At 59.2% G+C, this 18393-nt stretch overlaps 1 protein-coding gene across 4 annotated transcripts in view; it reads right to left on the bottom strand.

Annotated features, from left to right (window-relative positions):
* Positions 1–18393, bottom strand: part of RBM19 (RNA binding motif protein 19) — a 142335-nt gene that overhangs the window by 106090 nt on the left and 17852 nt on the right. For all 4 annotated transcript variants that reach the window (XM_047827917.1, XM_047827916.1, XM_047827918.1 and 1 more), the window contains exons 9-16: positions 16911–16982; positions 15758–15961; positions 14299–14429; positions 13144–13265; positions 12671–12767; positions 10770–10880; positions 8568–8768; positions 7152–7281 (exon numbers count right to left, since the gene is read on the bottom strand). In XM_047827917.1, coding sequence (XP_047683873.1) covers positions 7152–7281; positions 8568–8768; positions 10770–10880; positions 12671–12767; positions 13144–13265; positions 14299–14429; positions 15758–15961; positions 16911–16982 — 1068 coding nt within the window. The remainder of the gene's footprint in view (positions 1–7151; positions 7282–8567; positions 8769–10769; positions 10881–12670; positions 12768–13143; positions 13266–14298; positions 14430–15757; positions 15962–16910; positions 16983–18393) is intronic.

Raw genomic sequence — 18393 nt, forward strand, 5'->3', positions numbered from 1 at the left:
GTCGGTCCAGCCTCCCCGAGTCACGCGATCAGGATCCAGGGTCACATCCGACCTCCGCCTACAAGCTTCTGGACCTCCTCCTTGGGGCAATTTCCTGGGGAGACTGAACCCCATCCCGCAGGTCCCTCAGAGCAGTCATGAGACTGCGCCCTCGCTCCCGGGAGGTTCTGAGCAGGTGGCCCGTCCCTGTGCACAGAGCCAATCCCGGCACAGGCCCCAGGGAGGCCGCTGCGCGTGCTGCCTCCAGGCTGACCGACACAGCCCTCTCCTCCCGCACACCTGCACTCAAACAGTCCAACCTCCTTGGGGTTCAAACCCATCCCCTCGCTCTCACGCCAAGTACCCACACCGTCTCCCATCTGTCTCCCCTGCCCCTTCTGGGCCGAGCTTAAGGCCCGCGGGTCCTGATTAAGCTTCAACCGCTTTGTCATAAAACAACCCTTTCAAGCCCCAATGGCAACGGGAGGCGGTGATGATGTTGTCTGTTTAACATCAATTGAACAAGCAGCCTCTGCCCCTCCCACTCCGTCGGAGGTGAACCCAGAACCCAGACCCTTGCTCCAGGACAAAAAAGAAGACATCAACCCAAAGGCTCCTCCCCTACCCGGGAAACGAACACAGTTTACCCAGCAGGGGACTCCGTGGTGTGGCCGCGCGTTCAAAGCAGAGCAGGGTGGACAAAGTGTTGCTAATGACGGGGCAGCAACGCTATGCAAAGAGGCTGAGCCCTCAGGTTCTGCACGAGAGCTTCGATGGGAACGGAAACCACGACCTTCCGCTGGGAATGACATTTCCACCCCGCTGGCTCTCCCTGCACTCCCCATCTTGGAGATAAAAGCAGGGGTGAAGGCAGGCCGATGAGACCCACCCCCCCCACCACACACCAGGCGCTGGGCTCGATGGCCCCGGTGGACCACCTCGTTAATGACCACGGTAGCCACACCACAAAAAGTGGGCGGCCCGTGAAAATGCTGGCGGCTGCTGCACCTGAACCCGAAATCTTAGGGACCCTCAGGCTGGGGGAGAGGCTCACGGAAGGCTACGGACATTCTTTTTACAGAGGAAACAGCGGTGGGGGTGGCGGTGGCGTCAAAGAGTGGCGACAAGGGGCAGGGGCAGGAGCTGTGATGCTCGGGTTGAGGGAGGGCGGAGCTGCACTCACGGTTAGGGCTGGCGCCCCAGGAACAGCAGGCGGAGCCCGGCCACGGGGAGTGGAAGACCGAGGGGACCGTGGGGGCGGCCAGGACCTACTTCCTCCCTGGGCGTGCAGAGGCCTGCCTCACCGGCTCCTCCAGCTGCTCACGGGCCGACCAACGGCCCTGACCCCCGAGGTGCGGGAAGAACGCCCGGCTTCGGATGAAAGGCGTGATTAAACGTGGCCCGTCCGTTCTCCAACAGCACGGAAGTGTCTGTTCCTTCTCTAAACTTTTGTGTCTCCAGCAGCCACCTGCCTGCACCGCTCACCGCCCCGGGGATGCTGGGACAACTGACGAGACAAGGGCACCAGTCTTGAGATCTGCTGAAAATGGGGGGGCCTGGAAAAATCGAGAAGGGGGCCCACAGGCGAGCCAGGAAGCACCGAGCTGTGGAAAGCACACAGGCCTTAGGAATGAGTGACCTAGGTCAGAGTCCCGGTGATGCCAGGCGCTACGGGTGTGGCCCTGTGTGACCGGCGTGACCACCCCCTCAGCATCCTCAATCTGGAACACGGAGCTAAACGTGCACATGCGTGCACACACACACACACACACACCTGCACTCTGCTGAGTCATCTGGAAATACCAGTGGCCACTACTCCATCCACACACAGGGTCTCTGGGCCCAGGCATCGTTGCCTCTCGTCTGGATGACTGAGTAGCCTCCTCGATGGTCTCCCCAGCACGTCCCACCTTGTCTGTCCCCTCTCGCCTGCTCCAGCTGCACTGGCCTCTGTTCTGACGCGAAGCCCGCCAAACCCAGCCCTACCACAGGGCCTTTGCACTTGCAGTCCCCTCGGCCTGTTGTGCTCCTGTCTCGTCTCTCCAGGCCTGGCTTCTCGTCAGGTCTCAGGTCAGTGTCCTCCCCTCAGAGCACTTCCTGTCCACTCCAGCTCCAGGGGTCTCCAGCCCAGGCCTGGCCACGTGCCAACACGTTCCCCTGGGCTCCTCGACTCAAAGCCCTTACTCCATCATGAAATCACCTTATCTGAGTACTTCTCTATGTCCCCGGCTATCAGGGGAGCTCCTTGAGGATGCGACCACGTCTGACTCAGTCACCACTACGTCCCCGAAGCTGGGTCCAGAGCAGATGCTCCAAAAATATCTGCGGATGATGAGTATGCCCAGCACTTGGCATGTGCCTGGAACGCAGGTGGTGCCCTGCAAATGGCACTTAGTGTGACTGAGAGGAACTGCAGGGTGGCAGCTCAGGGCACAGACCTCGGGGCCGCAGCTCTGGGAGCATCCGGCTCTCTCCGGTGGCGCGACCTCACGTAAGTCACTAAACATCTCTGTGCTTCCTTCTTGCGATCTAAAGCAGGGAATGACTACAAGAAGGCCCACTCAGAAGATGATCACGAGGCCTGTAGGAACAGTGCTTGGGCCTGTGGTGATCTAGAGCAGTCTCATCGGTCTTAACATCACCCCAAACGCCCATACTGCACACACTGCCCGGCAAGGCCGTGATGAGAAATCTGGCGGGAAATGTCCTAGGCCCCTAACCCCGAGGCCTGCAGCCAAGAGAGAAAGACAGTGGCTGCAGGGACCCCACAGCTCTCTCCCTGCAGGGCGGGCTGCCTGCGCCACAGTTCGGAGTCTGGGGAACTGCGTCCCCGCTGGCCACCTCCCTGAGAAGGGCTCCCGTTCCCTGAGCGGCCAGGCCAGGCCCTGCCGGGGCCCGTGCCTGCATCCAGACGCCGGGTGCCACGGCCGAGAAGCCAAAGGTCGTTTCTGAAAAAAGCACTTCTGCTCCGGGCCAGACTGGGGAGACAAAGACGAGAAGCAAAAACGAGATACTGCGAAACTCAAACAGATGTTTGCCAACAAAATCACCAGGAACCAGAGAAAGAGGAAAGCAAGAAAGGAAGCAGGGCTGGGCCAGAGGGTGGGGGGTGCGCGTGGAGGGGGAGGGGGTAAGGATTTAAAAGCAAGGTGGGCTGGAGGGGGCTGGGACAGGCAGGGGAGAATGTGCTTCCATCTGTAGTTAGCACAATAAAACGCAGTCACGCATCGCCACATGGGGCTTTATTATAATCAGGCCGCAGAATTTACTGTGGCTCCCCCCCCCCCCCCTTCCCAGCTCTGGGCGCTGAAGGCTGACAGCAGAGACTCTTATCAGTTGCAAGCAGCTTTTCAGGACCTCCCCCGACTCTGAGCCCTTTATCTGGAGGTGAGGGTCTTGGTTGTGGGGAGATAAAACACACTGTCCCCCTCCCTGGAGACCGGTACAGAGAACGGAGGGCTTTGCAGAAAGGAAGGAGGAGCGGGAAAAAAAAAAAAAAAAAAAAGCTCCGTCCACTGCCCTCCCCACTCCCTTCCTTTGGAGCCTGACAAAATCTAGGGCTTGGGGGCTGGCTGAGTCCCCACGCAACGGGGACGGGGGTCGGGGAAGCTTCAGGAACAAGGTGGAGGCCCGGGCGAGTGTGGGGGAGGAGCATGTGAAAAAAGAGCACAGGCGGCTGGGAAGAGGGTCATGGATGCGATTCGTGTAAGCAAAGGAACAGAAAGGGCAAACGGAGGCACAGGAGGTGAGCTCTGTGGGAATTCACCTAGTAACGGGGGACGCGGCAGGGCCCGAAATCGGTCCAGACACGCGCACAGCTTCGCATCTGAAATCGGGCCTGCCGCCGGGCTCTGTGGCCTCCTTTGTGTGAGTCTCGTCAGCCCCGAGAGGCAGGGCCTGCCGGGCCGGAGTCTGCCTGGGATGTTCTCAACACGGCCACACAGGCCCCAGGAAGCGGGGTGCAGCGGGGCAGACTGGGGTTCGACGCCTCGGCAGAGCCCGTGCGCGGTGAGCTCCAGAATGCTTCTGTACGCGGGGCCCATTCCTACTGCTAGTGTGACATCTCAGCCGCCCCCCAACAGCCCTGTCTGTGCCCCTCGGGCCTCTTCTGGGCAAGAGGGTCTGTGTGGCACCCACTGGGGTCAGCCCCGCTCAGCCCCGCTCAGCAGAAGCCGGTGCCCGCCGCTGAAATGACAGGCCATCCGCTCCGGCTTCTGCTGCTGAATGAACAACGGAGGCGGAGGAACGGTGATCTACCATACCCTCCTCCCCAGAGCCCCGCGAGGTCGGGATGGTCATCATGCCCATTTTACAGATGCAGGAACTGAGCATCAGAGGACGGCGGCTCGCTCGGCCACAGGGCTGAGAGGGGCCGACAAGGAAGACGGAGATTCCCCAGGAGCTCTGCGCTGCGCACGGAAGCACCAAAGTGCTCAGCGCAGGGCCCGGCATGGAGCAGTCGCCCGTGGACTCACCCGCAGCGCTGTCCCACCGGGCAGCCAGCGGACAAGGCAGCTGCCTTGCGGAATGGACTTGCTAACGGGGAAGCCAAACAGATGGACGGCAAGGAAATGAGCCTGTCCACGGCGCGACCCCAGGAGGCGGGAAAGGGTTACAACACAGCGGAGGGTAGCTCACGGGGTGGGCTTCAATCGGTCCGCACGGCGGGAGCCGTGACCGTCCCTTTCCGCTCTGACGCGGGCTGTCACCGGACGACAAACCGTCCGTCCCCAAAGGCCAGGGGGAGCAGCCCCCGCCTTTCACGGGCCCAGACAGAGGTGCAGAAACCCTTCTTCGGGCACCATTCACTCCATCCACACACGTTCAATGGCACCAGTCTAGGCCTGGGGCCTCACAGGGCGCGGGGCCCCCGGCAGGGCGCAAGACAGCCGCGTCTTGCCCTCGTGGCTCGCCGTGGACATTCAACAAGAAAAACCGACGAATGAAATGAGCGTTAGAAGAGCCGAGTGGACGGAGGGCCACGCCAGGAAACACGCAAACGAGTGTGGCCGCATGGCAGTGGTCACCGAGGGAGGCACCAGCCTCAGTGGTCCTGCCAAGCGGGTAGGAGAGGGTCCTTTGCTTCCGGCAAATCAGCGAGCTTGAAAGGAGGGCTCGCTGTGGCCAAAAAATATCAGTCAGGTTCGGGTTTAGCAAGTGAACTCTAAGGCCGCTGATGATTTTAGGGTGGTGGCTCATTGGGTAGGAAACATGACTACGTCACTGGGGCGCCTGGGTGGCTCTGTCGGTTGAGCATCTGACTTTGGCTCAGGTCACGATCTCACGGTTCGTGGGTTCGAGCCCCGCGTCAGCGGTGCTGACAGCTGAGAGTCTGGAGCCTGCTTCAGATTCTGGGTCTCCCTCTCTCTCTGCTCCTCCCCTGCTTGCACTCTCTCTCTCTCTCTCTCTCTCTCTCTCTCTCAAAAATAAACATAAAAAATAAATCAAAAAAAAAAAAACGTGACTACGTTACAAGAATTGTTTCTGATGGAGACGGAAGCAGGTTTTGAAGGGAACCCTAATCCAATGTGTAGACAAAATGAACTCACCAACAGGGGGTAGGGAAGGGCTTTGGAAGGTTCACACCAACAATCAGTAACCCTGCTGACCAGGGAGGCAGGCTCCCGGAGCCTCGAAACACAGAGACTGAAGAATGGCCCTTCCTGATCGGAACAGAGACATCAAACCAGTGGCTCCGAGTACCGTGTGCTGACTGGGCTAGTCCTGAAGAAGGCTCTGCTGGCTCACGAGGACGTGACAAATGCAGCCAGCCTGGCGTCGGGGGCCGGGGGGAGAAGGGGGGCAGGTATGGACTGTGAGCTCTAATCAATTAAAGGACCGTTGTTTAAATGCAATTTTTAAAAAAATTTTTCTAATGTTTGTTTATTTTAAGGGGGAGAGAGAGACAGCGTGGGAGCAGGGGAGGGGCAGAGAGAGAGGAAGACACAGAATCCCAGGCAGGCTCCAGGCTCTGAGCCGTCAGCACAGAGCCCGACGTGGGGCTCGAACACATGAACTATGAGACCGTGACCTGAGCAAAGTCGGACGCTTAACCGACTGAGCCACCCGGATGCCCATAAAGGAGTGTTCTTTAATGAGAACTCCGCTCGCCCCGTTTCTGCTGTGAAACAGCCTTTCTGGGGATGATGGAGAGGGCCGATGGGAGACTTATTTTTTCAATTCTTATTTTAATAAACGGGTAACCCTACAGGGGGTAAGTATGAAAGCGGACGCTGCTGGTGAGCAAAGTCCCAACACGTGGATAACAGGACCCCCGGTCCTTTTCAAAACTTTTCTCAAGGTCTTTTTTTTTTTTTTTTTTTTTTTTTTCCCAACGTTTATTTATTTTTGGGACAGAGAGAGACAGAGCATGAACGGGGGAGGGGCAGAGAGAGAGGGAGACACAGAATCAGAAACAGGCTCCAGGCTCCGAGCCATCAGCCCAGAGCCTGACGCAGGGCTCGAACTCACGGACTGCGAGATCGTGACCTGGCTGAAGTCGGATGCTTAACCGACTGCGCCACCCAGGCGCCCCTCAAGGTCTTTGATTCTAGGGTGTGGTCATGGCCCCGTGGGTGCTTCTCCCCTCCTAGGGCACATCTGGGGAACACCCAGGGGATGCATGTGGTGTTTCAGGAAGTCACGAGCACTGGGGACACTCCTGACACTTAGTGGGTGGCATTGGGGACACAAAATGCCTTGCAAGGTGCACAGCGGTCCGACAAAGAAGAACTGTGCTGTCTCGGTGCCAGTGGTGCCCCCTCCGCCCCCCAAGCGGGCCGCCCCCGTCCCTGCCCTTGCAGCTGTCGGTGACCAGGGGGCGCTATGCCACTCTAAGGACCTGGAGAGTACGTATCTCCCCTGGAGTCACCCTCCTTGGCCAGGCGTCCTGGTGGATGCATAAAACAAGGTCGTTTTCACCTGCTCTGTTCCAAATCCCTGCTGGTAGATTCTGGGAGTTTTTTTCAACCTTTAACCGATGAACGGAAAGGCTGGCTACTTTCGTCCCGCCTGTAATTCTACGTTCTACCTGTCGAAGGACGTTTTCCGAGACGCACCGGTTTCCAGGACGAACAAAGAACTTTACCAAACACCTGATACGCTTTAGTGCAGCGCCCACCCCCCACCTCCCCTTGCCTGCCGCCCCAGGGCACCCCGGCCTCAGCTCTTACAGGTTTCCGGCTCCACCGTGCCCTCTTCCGCAGGTCCCGCTGGGGGGTCTCGGGGTTCCTTCTTCTGCGGGGCGGAGCTGGAGAAGACGCCCACCGGAGCCCATTCCAGATACAGGGGCACGTGGCGACACTGCAGAGACAGGGCAGGGGAGGGGCTCAGTTCCCTCTGCAGAGGAAGAGCCCGAGGCTCAGACTGTGAGGACGACTCACCCCGGGGAACGGAGCAAAGGGAGAGGCACAGCCTGGAGCCCTCTGTGCTGCCTGATCCCTGAGAGCAGCTTGGGGCCCCCTGGCTGCAGCCTGGGGCTCAGGGGAGAGGCCCCAGCGTCTGCTGTCACCGGACGTGTTTGTGTCTCCTCGTGTTTTCTCTGGCCAGGCAACGGAGCGGAGCGGGCCAGGGAAGGGGACCGGTGATAAAGCACAGCACAGTGGATCGGGACCGTCAGAAACCCACGTTCTCCCCCGCCCCGCCTCCAGCTGCCAATACCACAGTGCAATGCGTGTGCACGCAGAGTTTTTGCCTTTAAAGAAAGGACGAACTGGACACCGATAGTCTGCGCGGTGCTACAGTGCCTGACAAACAGAAGCAACTCGTAGCGGGTTGAAGGGTGACACCCCCACAAAGGTAAGTCCGCATCCGAAGCCCCAGAACCTGTGAATGAGACCTTATTTGGAAAGAAGATCTTTGCAGATATCACCTAAGTAGAAGATCTTGAGATGAGAGCATCCGGGTTATTGGGGTGGGCCCTCAACCCAATGACAAGGGTCCTCGTAAGAGAAAGGCAGAGGGAGACCTGGGACAGAGGGAAAGAAGGCCACGTGAAGAGGGAGGCAGACACTGGGGGGACACGGCCACGAGTGAAGGGACACGTGGTGCCACCAGCCTCTGGCAGAGGCAGCGAAGGGTGCTCTCAGAGCGAGCAGGGCCCGAGGACGACTGGAATTCAGACTTCTGGCCTCCACGACTGTGAGACAATACAGTGCTGCTGTTTTAAAGCCACTGCGTTTGCGGCCATTTGTAACGGAAGCCGCAAGAAACTAACACGCTGTGACAGAAGTGTGTGCACATGTAATGCTCCTTCCTCTTTACCCAGAAAACGGGGGACAGGCCGCTTACAGGAGTGACTTCTAACTTATCGTGAGTACAAGATACCCGAAGCTCTGGGAATGATGGCCCCGATTCACCCGGGGGATGGAAAACCACGGGAAGCCAGAGTCAGGCAAGGAGCCACGGCCAGGTTTCTGGGGGATGTTTAGGGCGCCCCTCTCACATTCTCCCGCCCGGAGGTGTTCTCAGGGCTGGGGCAGCTGGCAGATCATGTCAGAGAGGGCTGGTCTGCAGACAGCGCCTCACCAGCCTGCCTGCGGGTCCGTCGGCCCCCTCGCCCTCTCCTGAGCAGGCCCCGGCAGCCCTACCTTGGAGTAGGCCAGATGCCTGAAGGCCCTGCGGGCCTCCAGGGGCTCCAGGAACTCCACGATGGCAGTGACACCGCCCTCGGGCAGCAGCACTCGGCCCAGGCTGCCGAATCGGCCAAAGGTCTCCTGCAGCTCGGCCGCCAGGGTGCCCGCCGGGAGGTTCTTCACCAGAATTACAGTCTTGCTTCGCTCGGCTGCGGCCTGCGGGGCAGGGAATGAACACACGTGGGGCAACAGGCAGGAGAATCCCCCAGCCCAACACCAGCCCCGATCTGTGGCTGGCTCTGCACCAGGTACCCCTCTGCGATCTCAGGTGCCAGGTGCTTAGGGAGCGGGCCCCCGAGGCCCCACTCTCTTGGGCACGCCGCTCCAGGGGGCAGCTTTTTGGAGAGAATGGGAGGAGGGCTCCAGCTCTGGAGCCCGGGTCAAATCTCAGCCCCTTCCCTCCTGAGCTGTGGCAGATTCTGACAATGCCTGACCACAGCTCTCTCTGGACCTTCCGGAACGTTCCTGCCCAGACTGCCAATGGCCAGGATGTGCATCTCAGGGCCGAGAGCCTTTTTTCCTGGAACTCCAGACACCACACGTGGGGCAGGCAGGAAGGGCCGAGGGGTTAACCCCCCCGGAGCAGCCTACAGCTTTCAGGAGTTCACGTGTCCCCCGTCCTCTGGGCAGGACAAGTGTGAGGTATGAGCCCTGCAGCTTTCCCCATAAAGTTCAGCCCCCTCGCTGCACCAGCAGTTACTGTAATAAGCACCCCCCACGCTGACCTCCTTCCCCTTGACCTTTCTCACCAGTATTTTCTGCACTGCCCAGTAACCTACATGCACTTGACCCTGTCTCAGCGTCTGCTCTTGGGAGAAGCCAAACGAAGACACTAGCCATCCAGCCCGAGAGACGTACTGCACCCCGGTTCAGCCCCTCACCTAACATTGAGGACGCGGCGCCCGTTCCACGGGACCCTTGCGGGGACGGACTTAATTATGCGCCTTAATACGAGCCAAGTGCATAGAGCACGTGCGCTCAGTGAATGTCAGCGGTTACTGTACTGAAAAGCAACACGGGAAAGGCGGGAAGGAGCCAAGATGTAAAGGAAAAACCCCGGGCACTTGGAGTATCCGAGCATGAGTCTCAGCTTGGCCACAAATCTAACTGGGAACCTTGGGTCAGTTGCTTTCCCTCTGCCCTCTGTTTTCTCATCTGCAAAATGGACCAGCTAATGGTCACGCCCATCCTCTAGGCCTCGCTGCTGCTGGAAGGACTAAGACGGGTGAGGTGGAAGCCGTCTGTGGGTGGGAAGGGCTGCACCCCAGTGGGCTTCAGGTGCAACTCCGGCCGCAGGGGATGATGGCTAGGGGTGTGGGCTCTGGGGCTCCACCCTGACTTGCTTTGTGACCCGGAACATGTGGCTTGGCCTCTCTGTGCCTGTGGCTCCCCCCCCATCCAAGGGCCACGATGGGAGCAAGCAGTGCTGCTTTCCCGGCTTGTCAGGTGAGTGAGCCCAACAATAACACACAAATGTAGACGACCGCCGCGGTCAGTCCCACTGTCAGCTATTAGTGTATTTACTTGACATACCCACGCAGCCTTCCTTCCCAGCTGCCCTCTTACGGTAAACCTGAGGGCCTGGACGGCTGACGAGAGTGCTGTTTGGGAGTCCGAAGCTGAGATTTAGCCTGAGCTCCTGCCACAGGCTCACTGTGTGACCTCTGAGTCCCCCGCCCCCCTCTCTGGGCCTCAGTGTCTTGTGACGGAGGGGTGGGTGTGAGGGGGCCTCAGCGGGCCCGCTAAGACTCGACCATCCATTACTCTAATCTCCTATGTGGTGGAGAATAAGCCATGTTTAAGTGCTGGTCTGTAACCTACCTGGTCCAAGGAAGGTCTAAACCCCCAGATAACAGGTGCTTTTAGTAAGGTGCTGGGTGGGGGGCGGGGGGACGGGCTGTTTGGGGCCCCTCCGATCTGGGTGGAGAAGCCATGAGTCACAGGGCAGTCCTCCTGCACACCACCCCCAAGAGACACCATCCGAGTCAAATGGATCCCTCGTCTGAGCCCGCGTGAAACTTTTTTCTTTAGAGACAATTTAAGGGTTAAGACTGATCATCCTTGAGAGGCCTGATCCTCAAACCTGCCAGCTCACCCGGATCTGAAACTCCACCCTCGGCTCCCCGGTGGCTGGTGACTCGCCGAGCTGGTACCCACCTGGCTGAAGGAGTCCAGGCTGACCCCGTTGTCCAGGAGAAAGCGCCGTACTTCTTGAACGAGCTGGGTCTCCCCTAGGGCCACACGCACGGCCACGCTGCCCTTGGTCTCCTGCGGGAGAGGGGAAAGGAAGAGGCCGTCAGCCGGTGGGCAAGGGACAAGTCAGCCGTCCCATCTCCCAACAGCCTGAAGAGGCAGCCGGATGGGACTGGGCCCCCCCGCCGACGCCCCTCACATACCCACAGCGATTTGTGCCTCTGACTTCTGTGCCTTTCACAGTAAATCAAGGACCCTGCACCCACCTCTCTAGCTTCATGCCTCACCCTCCACTGTGGCCGTGCAGGCCGACCTTATCCCCACCTCGGGGTTCCCGCACTTGCTGACCTCTGCCCGCACGGCGCTTACTCCACAATCCCTCCTTCCATCAAACTTCTGCTGAGATGTCACTTTGGTGACCAGCCTACCCTCACTCGCACACCCTCTCCCCTACTCGGCTTAACTTCTTCATAGCCATCACGGACAGGCTGCACCTGTTTGTCAGAGTCTTCCTCCTCTGGAACAGACTCTCTGTGTGGGGTGCCTGTGGAATCTGAACAGGCCGTGCGCGTCCTACGCCCAACACGGTGGCCCCGAGCCCCATCCGGCCACTGAACACTTGCAACGTGGCGCGTGCGAATCAAGAAGTGCTCGGAGCAAAAAAACACGTGCTGGGTTTCGAACACAAAATATCTTGTTGTCTGTGTATGAGACTGTGTATGAGGTTGAAATGACATCGTGGCTGCACTTCAGCTCCACTGAACTAAATGAAACAGATTATGAGCACGAACCTTGCCTGTTCTTTTTTGCTTTTTAAGAAACACGGCCACCAAGATGTTTCCTAGTGCACGTGGGGCACACGTTCTCATTCTAATGGACAGTGTTGACCTCGAGTGTTGGGCAGGAGTAAATGACAGCGGGTCAATGGGCTTATGGGCCGAAACCCCTGTAATCCTTTGCTGACTGGCTGGAAAACACACGCGGATATTCTGCCTAAGTTGGACTCCGCCGTGGTGTAACTACACACACGTGCGTTTTATTTATTTATTTTTAAAAAATTTTTTTAACGTTTATTTATTTTTGAGACAGAGAGAGAGCATGAACGGGGGAGGGTCAGAGAGAGGGAGACACAGAATCTGAAACAGGCTCCAGGCTCTGAGCGGTCAGCACAGAGCCCGACACGGGGCTCGAACTCACGGACTGTGAGATCAGGACCTGAGCCGAAGTCAGACGCTCAACCGACTGAGCCACCCAGGCGCCCCCACACATGTGCATTTTAAAGAAGGCCTGTGATCTGAGGGCGCTGGAGAGATGGGTGGAACAAGTCAGCTGGAATTAGGTTGGACTTCGACAGGAAGCGGGGCAGAGACTGAGGACTCCTCTTTTCCCGTCTCAAAGACCAGGGCTGCCCCGGGCCGAGGGACCGGGTGCAGTAACCCCTGGAAAGGAGTGTGACCGGGCTCGGTGCATGGGCACCAGACTCAGGCAGACCTGGTGTCATCTCATCTCAGGCTTTTCCAGGTGCATGACCCTGGCCAAGCTGCTTTGTGTCCCTAGGCCTGTTTCCTCATCTGGAACGTGGGACAGGAGGAGTGCTAGGTCACCAGGCTGTGGCGAGGAGACCACACAGCTGGGTGTTTGTCATCAGCTGTGGCCTCTGGCTCGGCTCCACACGGGCCCGGGAGACACAGGCCTGGATCATGGATGGGACACTTCTCGACGAGGCCCCGAGGGTGCCCACAACTTCAGCCTGAGGCCTGGGGCTTGGAGATCACCCCCGAACAACGGCCCCTCCCCTGCTTCTTCTCCCCTCCCCCCCGGCATTCAGCCCGGAGCCCACCGTGTCGGATGGGACGCCCACTCACGTGGTCAAACACTTGACTCTTGGTGGCGCTGTATTTCTGTGCAATGGCGTCGGCCACAGCGTTTGGGCCTATGAACAGCGTGTTCCAGTTGTGAGAGCTGAGAGGCAGAGGCAGAACGGGGAGGTCAGACCAAGGCTGAACGAGCGGAGTGTCTTCTCAGGTGCAAAGCCCCAGAGAAGTAAGCTCACTGCCCGCCCTTCACCCAGGGCCCAGAGACGTGAGCAAGGACAATACAATCCCTAATATCTGACCAGCACTTGCTTTGTGCCACAGATTAAGCACTTTGCTTATATTGAGGCAGCTAATTCTTACAACACCAAAAAAGCAAGGCACCACTGTGATTCCCCCCCATTAAGCAGATGAGGAAAGCGGGGCTCGGCAAGGTCATGGCGAGAGGCTGAACCCATCCCAAGGGGCCAGAGCACCCGGGCAGCTGGAGGGGCGGGGCCCAGAGGCTGGTAGCAGGTAAGGACCTGGAGCTGTTGGCTTTGTCTTTAGATTCTTTCTTCTTCTTATAAGACGATGATCCTGAGGTATCAGTGTCCTCATTGGCTTCCTTCTTGATGGTGGACGGTAACACGTGTAGCATCCTGCCCTGTGGGGGGGCGGGCGTGAGAAGGGGGTAGAGAGAGGAAGGGAAAGGGTACGTCCGCATCCTGCCTCAGGACACCAGTCCCTCCACCGGCAGCTGGAAAGGCTGGACAGAGCCTCGGGAAGAACCATGTGGCCACCCACGCACAATGTGGGGCCTGGCCATGTGACTCAGGGACGGGACACTGGGGGGGACCTTTTGACACAACCTCACAAGGGAAACTGAGTTTATAAAATGCCTGCAGGGGCGCCTGGGTGGCTCAGTCGGTTAAGCGTCCGACTTTGGCTCAGGTCATGATCTCACGGCTCGTGAGTTCGAGCCCCGCGTCGGGCTCTGTGCTGACAGCTCAGAGCCTGGAGCCTGTTTCAGATTCCGTCTCCCTCTTTCTTTGGCCCTTCCCCTTTCGAGCTCTGTCTCTCTCTCTCCCTCTCAAAAATAAATAAACATTAAAATAAAATAAAAAATAAATAAAAAAATAAAAACAAATTGCCTGTAGCAGCCCCCACCCCCTCTAGCCTGGGGCCACTCCTGTCCCCTCGCACGGAGGTGGGGGCACCACATGGGCAGGAGCCAGGTCTAGCTGGAGAGATCAATAAATCATGAATGAACGAATGCCTGGGGCAAAAAGGAGAAAGGGAGCTCGAGGTGGCCTGGGCTTGAACAGGCCTGCTAAGCACACTACATGGTAACACTGGAAAAAAGGAAGAGTTTCTTGCACCCTATTGTGACCATTTAATATGACCAGGTCCAAACTCTCTTTCCTTACTTCTCTTCCCAGCGGTATTTCTGGGGACGGACAGCATATTGGTTCGTGTGACAAACAGTTGGGAGTGTGTACTGTGTGCCGGGTGCTGTCCTAGGTGCTGAAGGGCCCTGCCCTCATGGAGCCACCTTCCACTGGCTCCGGTAAAAAGGAGTGGCTTCGCACACCATCACGCGCGTTTTCTTGCAAACGTGGGTGCCTGTGCACATGGGCACACGCACCCCTTCTCGACCTCCTGGGCCCAGCCGCCACCCGCCAGCCTCGAGCAGTCACCTGGAACACCTGCCCATCCACTTCCGCGTAGGCCTTCACGGCGTGCTCGGGGAACATGAAGGTGACGAAGGCAAAGCCCTTGGGTTTCTTGGTCAGGCTGTCAATGGGGTAATGAAGCTCAGACAGGGGACCTGTGGACAGGAGAGGCGTCAGCATCTCGGGGGCCGGGGCTGGGCCCAACACGCGATGGGTTTTAACACATAACAGCTGCTGTTCTGGGTCGGTCACGGCCACTTGGCCCAAGGAACAATGTGGCAAGCGGTTGGCACGAGACCACCTCAAGGGTCAAGAGTGTCCTTGATTCACAGTCCTTTATGCGGCTACCCTCAAAGTACAGGTGCCTGGGCTGGATCCTGCCTCCACATGGATGTGTGTGGCCTTGGGCAAACCCCGAGCCTCCACATGCCTCAGTCTCTCGTCTATAACACGGCACCCCAAGAGCACCGAGCTCACAGGACAGCAGTCAGTACATCCACAAAGGCGTCACTGTGTGCAGCATGCTGAACGGTGTTGCTCCAGAGTTAGTCTCCCAGAGGCTTCTGCTGTGACGTGATCATTACGCTCTAAATACAGCCTGTCCGAACCGGCTTCCACCCTAAACATCAGGCTGCCCTCTCTGTCTTCATCTTCCTGAACGGACACCTGCCCGTCCCCTCGCCCGTGCGGCTCAGCCCTGCTGTGCAAACCAGGGCAGTGGCCATGGGCTGGGAAGTTATACCAACGTGCCTGCTCGCAGAGTCCTGCCCGGGGCCGCCCTGCCCCCATAACAGGCACTGAGCCGAGCTCAGGTCCTCACGGCCGTCCTCCAAATGGAAGTGAGGGATCCCAAAGCTTCCAGGCCTCGCCCTCCACCTCAAACCCTCACTTCCTTCCTTCCAACGGCCTTACAAACACACACAGCCCTGCATGCCAAGCCGAATCCCAGGCCTTCCAATTCTCGCCTGAGAGAGAACGGCAGCAGCGACCGTGACGGCGGACATGACCCTTGCCGTCAAATGCACTTGGGACGCTCGGTCTGGAGAGTGAGGCCTCAGACGGTAGACCAGCTCAGACCGAAGAGCACGGTCACATCCACACCACCAGTGACCGGACTTCAACCACTGAGCAGCGAGGCAGTCCGGGCGGCAAGGCCAAGCTCTGCAAAACGTTTCCGAATCTCGTCTGTTCTGGGGTCAGACGGTGAGGGCAGGAGAGGGTGGGTTCCGACAGCACGCGAGGCCTGTGATGCCACCTTTCACTGGGGGCCCTGCTAACCCCCGATGTAGGTGACATGTCAACGCTCACCCCAGCTCAGGGATCATTAGCCCCATCTATGGATGAGCAGACGGAGACTAGAGGGGTGACGCCATTTGCCCGTGGTCAGGAGCCCCCCGGGAGGCGGACTGGACCGGAACTCAGGCCGTGTGCTTGCACTATGTGCCGTGGGCGTGCGCGGTGAGCGGGAGACGGGGGCCCCTACCGAATCTGGAGAAGAGCTGTCCCAGGTCTTCCTCGGTGCTGCTGTAGGGCAGGTTCCGTACGAAGAGCCTCCCAGAGTCGGCCAGGTCCTCCTCCTCTTCGTTCTCCCCGAGGGTCCGGCCTGGCCAGGGTTTGGCGCTGTTCTTCAAGGGCCCCTTGGCCGTGGGGGCGTTCTTTTCCCTGAACACCTCGATGTAGCGCCCGCCTGCAGGAGGAGGGGGTCAGGGCTCCAGAGCAGGCCTGGAACCTGCCGGGACTGCTGGGTCGCGATCCACACTCCCTTGCCGCCTTCCAGGTGCCGCGGCCAAGCCGACAGCACTGGCTCTGGCTCTACTGCTGGATGGCAGTCTGGGCCGGTGGCGGGCCTGAACCCGGAGGGCCCCCTCCCCGAATCTCACCCATCCGACTTCAACCCTGGGGGGGCCTGCCCCGCCACCCCGGGGCCCCTGTGCCGCATCCCCTCTGGGGGCAGGCCCCCCCGCAGGGCTCGCAGCTCTGCCCGGGCAAGGGTGTCACGTGACAGCCAACACTGGAGAACTGTCTCTGTGCACCACCCTGTGCGCCTGATTAGACCCTGACCATCCCCTCCATGTGCAGGTAGTAGGTGCTCAATGAAAACCTACCGCCTGACTTACTAACAAGACTCCTCGGGCTTCCCGCCTTTCCTAACAGCACTCGTGTCCTCACTGGGGGGGTCACTGGCTGGCCCTGAATCACCTGTCTGCACTGGGATGCGGCAGAGGCTGCATCCGTGGACATTGTTTGGGTGACCCCCCCCCCCCCCCCCGCCAATGGTGGGAACTTGTGCTTGCTGCCCCCTCCACTGAACGGCCTGCCCACGAAGCCAGAGCCGGCCCCCCTACTCCTCCGGGCTTTGCTCCAATGTCACCTGGGTGAGGCCCAAGTGGATGAAGTCCTGTTTCAAAACGCGGCTCCTCCAATCCCAGCCCATCTGACGGCTGCCTGTCTCTGCCCGCCGCGTGTCAGCTTTCTCTGAACCTCCAGGAGGGCAGAGACCGGTCCGTTCTGCTCACTGCTCTATCCCCCCGTGTCGGGAGCAGTGTGTGGCCCCCAGCAGGCCCTCCACAGAACTTCACGGGGCAAATGAAGGAGCGAAGGAAGCCCTGTGAGCAGGCAGAGGCAGGCTTCCTTACCCATGTACTCCCTGTTGCATTTGAGAGCTTGTTTCACTTCCTCCTCGCTGCTGAAATCCACAAAGATGTACCCTGAGGGACGATGACAAAGACAGAATCTGTAGACACGGGTGGGAGTCACCCAGGAGTGCCCGTGCTGTGCTAGGTGTCCGGGGGGAGCCTGAGCAGAAAGTGGGGGGGGGGGGGAGCTCCCATTTCTGCCCAGTCTCCAAAACACAAGCCGACTCTCCTGCCCCCCCCCCCCCCCCCCCAGCCAAACTTCTCTTTGCAGGGAGCCAGCGGGGAGACACCGTGGCCCGGCTGTACACGTGGAGGGCCTACAGGAGTCAGGAACACGGGAGGCCCTTACCTCCCTTCCAGCCTCATCCCACCTGAACCAGGGCCTGCCCCATGGCCTTCCCTGGAGACGTGCCCGAAGCCGCCGTGTTACGACCAGCTTGGCGCCTGCACAGCCTTCTCCACGACTGTCTGTGACGCCTGAGGCCCCAACGTGCATACAAAGGAGGACCCAGGAGTCCTTCCTGGAGCCCAGACAGACTGAGGCCTCACACCTCCACCTCACACAAGGCCTCAGTGCTGTCAGGAAGCAGAGCATCAGGGCTAACAGATGGCAGGGCTGTGACCTCGTCCAAAGCCCACGGTCCGAGGCCTCTATCACAAGGCTGTTTATTCCCTCCTAAGATTCTCCTTCCTGTCTGTTCCCAAAGGCAGGCTCCTCATCCGTCCCCATAAACATCCTCCCCCCCTTCCCTCCCCCTCTGCCACACCCTAGCCCAGCCTACCGCTCTGAATCTTCCCAGGAGGGCTGCAAAGCCCCACCCGGCCCACGGCCCCAGGACCCTCCTGTCACCGGCCAGGGGTCCGTTCTATATCCAACTGTGGCCTCCTTATGCTTTAAGCCACTGGCAGGGTCCTGCACCCAGGCTGAAGTCCACGGTCATTAGTAAGCCCCAGGCCTGGGGGCCAGGTCCTGTGTCCTCACTGGCTATTCTAAGGGGACATTCTGCCCCTCCTCAAAAGCGTCATGGTCACGTGCCTGCTCCCTCCAGTTCCCAAGACTCCAATAGGGTTTAATAGCAGCTCTTGGGGAGCGTGCAGTAGGCGTTCAACACTGTTTAGATGCTGTGTGTGTACTAACTCACTGAACGAGTTGATACAATTTAATGAGGCAGCACACCTTACTACACAGTTGAGTAAACTGAGACGAAGTCCCTCATCCCTGGGCACAGGGCTCGCGAGTGGCTGAGCTGGGATCTGAGCCCAGGCAGGCGCTCGTCACCCCGTCCTCCACCGCACTTGGAGAGCTGGGCAAGGAGGGAGGGCTGGCTGGCGGAGCAGACCCGCCTGGGAGGCAAGGTTTCGTGCTCAGAGACCGGGGAGGAAAGATGACAAGACCCCCCCAAAGTAGGAGCCCTTGCGTCCCTAGACATCAGCCACAGTTCCTGAACCCTCCACCCATGCCAGAGTCTTCTCGCCCAGGATG

This window comes from Prionailurus viverrinus, chromosome D3, assembly GCF_022837055.1.
Source record: "Prionailurus viverrinus isolate Anna chromosome D3, UM_Priviv_1.0, whole genome shotgun sequence".
NCBI lineage: Eukaryota > Metazoa > Chordata > Mammalia > Carnivora > Felidae > Prionailurus > Prionailurus viverrinus.